The 5,000-nt window shown below is 40.8% G+C and overlaps 1 protein-coding gene across 1 annotated transcript in view; it reads right to left on the bottom strand.

Annotated features, from left to right (window-relative positions):
* rnaset2l (ribonuclease T2, like) overlaps positions 1 to 5,000 on the bottom strand; it is a 9,403-nt gene that overhangs the window by 2,861 nt on the left and 1,542 nt on the right. Inside the window, exons 3-5 of the mRNA XM_071912122.2 lie at positions 3,062 to 3,129; positions 2,565 to 2,622; positions 1,701 to 1,768 (exon numbers count right to left, since the gene is read on the bottom strand). Coding sequence (XP_071768223.2) covers positions 1,701 to 1,768; positions 2,565 to 2,622; positions 3,062 to 3,129 — 194 coding nt within the window. The remainder of the gene's footprint in view (positions 1 to 1,700; positions 1,769 to 2,564; positions 2,623 to 3,061; positions 3,130 to 5,000) is intronic.

Below are 5,000 nucleotides of genomic sequence, written 5' to 3'. Positions count from 1 at the left end.
TTGCATTTAGTGTCTGACCAAAGTACCAAAAATGAATAAATAGTGTCACTATACAGGGAATACAAATACGATAGATACGACTATGTATTTACAGATGTACAATTTGTATGGAAACGTCTTGTCATAACGAGATGTTGTTATAACAGGAACTGTAAGTTGTTATGAGGAAAAGATCTAGTTATAATAAGTTGGTTTGGAAGTGTAGAATATCGCTGTTGTCCTGTGAAAACCATGTAACTCCAATTTTGGTGATTTTCATATTTTCAGTTCAGCTGAAGGATTACCTTGGGTTTATGAAACCAGAAGAAAATCCACATGATAAAGTCAGAAATGCATTGTGCTCAAGCTAAAACAAGGCTGTTTATCTTAGTTCCTGAAAAATGGACATTTTAGAGATCCGGGGTTTCCACCTTTACTCTCCGGTTCAGTCACAACAGGAATCCAGTTTTCTGTTTCACTGTCGTTCACAAACAAGGAAACATGGAGCATTAGATGTGATGGTTTGATGGGTAGCAGAGTGGTTCTGTGTGAGGCTTTTGGGACTATTTGGTGCCATGTCTCTCAGTCTGGTGCTGTTTGGTGTGTTTGGTGCAGTCTTCTCTTGGTTTGTAGGACTTGGAACTATTTCTGTGTCTGGTACTGTTTGGCACTTTCATACAGTAGTGCCGCACTCTTGACTATTGTTTATGGGTCTGGAAGTGTTTGGCACTGCAGAGTAGTGTGGAACTGGAGTTGGTACTGTTTCAGACTTAAGTTTGGTGTTATTTGTGGGTTTGGAACTATTTTGATGGAGTGATGGACTATTATTTGATGGATAGCCTACAGTTTGATATGGTTCAGTTCTTGTATATATCAGGTTTCACACAAGGTGCTTAAAGTTCTTGAATTTAACTTTTCAAAATGTGAGTACTGAAATACCTGGAAAAGAAGCCTGTTATGTGAGTTAGTGCTTAAAAAGACCTTGAAATATATACTGTAAATCAGTGATTCTCAACCTTTTTCATATCAAGGACCCCTAATTTAGTCCATATTAGAGCCACGGACCCCCATTAGATGACACCCAAATCTGAGAATATTTTTATTGTTAGATATGATTTTGTCCAGAATCCCATGACTATCTGTATTGTAGTAGAGAGATAACAGAGAAACTATGATCAAAACAGTCATTCTTCTACATTCTCTGTAAATTAAATAATGGAGAAGTTTAACAATTCATCAATTTGCTGGGGACCCCCTGGAACCCCCTCAAGGACCCCTGGTGGTCCCCGGACCCCACGTTGAGAACCACTGCTGTAAATAAAATGTTTGCAGTGTTTGACAGAATGAAAGTCAAAACAGAAAAGACGACCGACATTCTGGAAAAAAGAGGACTCAGAAGCGCTGATGGTTGTTAAAACACAGTCAGGTTTACAGAAATGTTTCTTGCTTTTGTGTGTTTCCTTATGAACAGAAAAATAGTGCTGGAGGAAGTCACTGAAAGTCCTGGAATTTGATTTAATATTGTCTGAATGAAGCTTGATATACAGTACGTATCTTACTGTCTGTGGTACTGTTTGTTCTGGTTTCTAGGTCCGGTACTGTTTGTGGGTTCAGGACTGTTTGTTGTTGTGTTGGATGCTGTTTGTTGTTGTGTTGGATGCTGTTTGTTGTTGTGTTGGATGCTGTTTGTTGTTGTGTTGGATGCTGTTTGGTTCTCCTACCAGAAGAGGAAGCTGGACTTGGTTTTCAGTAAAGAAGGCCACAGTTCATCCAGCTCCGCCTCCAGCTCCTGAACACAGAGAGGAGACAGAGAGGTCAGTCTCTGCTCTTACTGACCTTCACTTTGACCTTCTGCTGTCTGTAGGTGTCAGTCTCATGTCCCGGTCACCCTGGGTAACAACAGATATTAAAATATTCTAATAATAGAATAAAGTTTGCACACCTGACAATTTCAGTCATGGGTGCTGGGAGAAAAAAAGCGACATAAAAATATAAAAGGCTCCCGCACACCGTCCACTTGCAAATCACAATTTAATGTAGCGACGTTTCGGTCATAGATCTTCTTCAAAGCATCAAACATGGAAGTGATGTCATCTGTAGGCTGCTTATGGTTTTGGTCGTCATTGACAACAGGTGCAAGACGATTGTCAACATCAACATAACAAATTAGCCTATCAGCATACACAATACATCAACAAATCAGCATTTATCAAATTAGTAAATCAATAAAAAGGCCAGCATTTATCACATAAATACAAATCGGTTAGTATAACAGGAGATGAAGTATAAAACTCCTGTCTATACAAAGTGGTCTACCTTGAGCAAATATGTCAAATACTTATAAAGATAGTACAAAATGAGTACAAAAAAATAGTAGTACAAAAATAAAGTACAAAAAGGGGTAAAAGGGAATGCAAAGGTTTACTTGGATGAGGTAATTGCTTCAGAGTAATCCATCCAATTTGATGCTTTGAAGAAGGTCTATGACAGAAACGTCACTACATTAAATTGTGATTTGCAAGTGTATGGTGTGCGGGAGCCTTATATATTCTTAGATATTAAAACATTAAAATGAGCTGACTTGCCTGGACGTCCGAGTGGAAGATGGGCCAGCAGCGGCAGCAGTCCAGCGCCCGCTGCGGCCTGCAGGCACACACACAGTCACATGGAAAATAACACAACACTGTTTCTCCCTGTAGGGAAACTGTAGTCTCAGAAACAGACTGGCTGACAGAAGGTCTTCCTGTCACGTCTGACGCCAGATAAAACTGCAGCTAAAACTGTTTCGTCTCTATAAATCACATAAAGCCTTTTTAAGGATATTGGGTCTTCTGACGTCCTGCAGCGTTATGAAAAACTGAAACACAGAAACTACATCAAAACTGTCTGTCTGTCTGACTGTCTGTCTGTCTGTCTGTCTGTCTGTCTGTCTGTCTGTCTGTCTGACTGTCTGTCTGTCTGTCTGTCTGTCTGACTGTCTGTCTGTCTGTCTGACTGTCCGTCTGACTGTCTGTCTGTCTGTCTGTCTGTCTGTCTGTCTGTCTGTCTGTCTGTCTGTGTGTCCGGTCTGAGTGATACTTACCAGAGACCATGGATGGTCCAGTTGTGGATATTCAGAGGAATCCTGCAGTGAGACCAGCTGTCCAGAGACTGAGAGACAGACAGACAGAGAGACAGACAGACAGGAAGTCAGGCAGACAGACAGGTGATGTCACACTACCTTTGGCAGTCCAGCCCAGTTTTTTTCAGTACTTCAGTACTTCAACAGTGATAAAACAGTTTATTTTCATTCAGTGAAGCGGTTCATGTGGCTTTCTGCTGACATTATGAAAACAAACTGATAGTGTGAAGTCATTTTCTCTTAATAGATTCATTAATCAGTCTGGAAACAGATAGGAGAAACTGACTGAAACTCTTGGTATGTGAGGAGGTCAGAGGTCAGAGGTCAGAGGTCAGCCTGAACATCCAGTCAGCGAGGGAGGCGGCCTGCAACTCTTAAAGGATAACGCTGCTGTTTTTTAATGCATTTCTTACGTTAACAAATCCTACGGAAATAACAAAATCAACAATGCGTTTCCTCCCGTTACCTTCTGACTTCCCACGTTCCCTTTTTTAGCCTTCAACCCGGAAGTCATTGGCTCCAATTGTATTTTAAAAATCGCTAACTGTTACCATGAAAAGTTTACTTTCCTGAGATGGAAAACGTGTTTACGGTCGGCTTATTAAGATGTTTGAGGAAAAAGTCGGCCGGCCCGTTTATCTCGGATTTCTCTGTTGTTTTTCTAATGAAGAGGTAAGGAAACAATTCCTGCAATGCTTTTGTTAAAATTGTTAAAATTGTTAAAATTGAGAACTGAGCCTGAAGCCTGCAGTGTGAACGCAGCCTGAACCTCTGTCACACTGGCAGCTGTTCAGAGTTTTACTGGAAAACCACAGGAACCACATCAGCCCGGCCCAACATAAACCAGTTTCATCAGTCCGGACCGCCGCCGCAGTCCGGACCGCCGCCGCTCCCGCTGCCTCTCTCTTGAGGACATGAACAGAATGAATAAATCTAATTTTTAAAAAGCCGATAAACCACAGATACATTTTACAGGATGAGAGAATCATTCTACATTACACCACATGAACCGAAACTGGCTGAATGAAAATAAACCTTCTTCTCCTCCTGAGGATTAACGATGAGTGAGGTGAGACCATGTTGGCACAGGAACTAGATCACACACAAAATATATTACTCATATCTGATCTTTCCATTGCAGGATGAAATAAATCATTACATCACATACAAAGAATTTCAGTCTGTTCTTTCCCCTTCTAACTTCAGATTAAACCTGCAATAAGTGATTTCAGACCCTGTAACCAGTCCTGAAACTAGCGTGTGTAATGTGGAGATTTCCGTGAGACGTGATGATGATAAACAAAACAGCCACACACACACGGACCAGCTGTGTTGTTGTTTTCACCTCTTTCCTAAAGCTTGTTGTCAAAGTCGGCCCGAGTAACGGTGAATCGATGAAGCCAGCGGGAGAAAGATCTGGCAAAGTGAGACTGGTAACTGGTGATATTTCTCTGTAGGTACGTTTATTTTAGCCATTAGCCTTTATGCACGGTTTGTCCTTCAGGGCTTCCGTCGCCCAGTAGCTTTGCTGTGTGTGTTTACAAATGTGTTGCGGTTTCTGTCGCCCTCTAGTGGTCAGAACAAAATCGCCTAGTGTAGCTTTAATTCATGAATATATTAAAGACGAGATGAAATGAAAAATGCCTTTTTAACCCTTTTAGATCACATCCCCGGTCATACTGTGCACCTATTTAACAATATATGCCAAAAAAAATACCAAAAATCAATTTCATTGTATTCTTATATCAAAATTCAATCATGTTTTCTTCCTGTAAAACAAAATATGCCGTGTGCTTACGTAAGCATGCCCATAACTAATTTCAACCAATAATATCATGACTTCCACCCATCGATCAATCTTCAACTTTTAGCGCACAGAGCTAAGATTCATTAGTTAGCT

The sequence above is a fragment of the Centroberyx gerrardi genome, chromosome 6 (genome assembly GCF_048128805.1).
Source record: "Centroberyx gerrardi isolate f3 chromosome 6, fCenGer3.hap1.cur.20231027, whole genome shotgun sequence".
Lineage (NCBI taxonomy): Eukaryota > Metazoa > Chordata > Actinopteri > Beryciformes > Berycidae > Centroberyx > Centroberyx gerrardi.
This window is presented reverse-complemented; position numbering and strand designations above follow the sequence as displayed.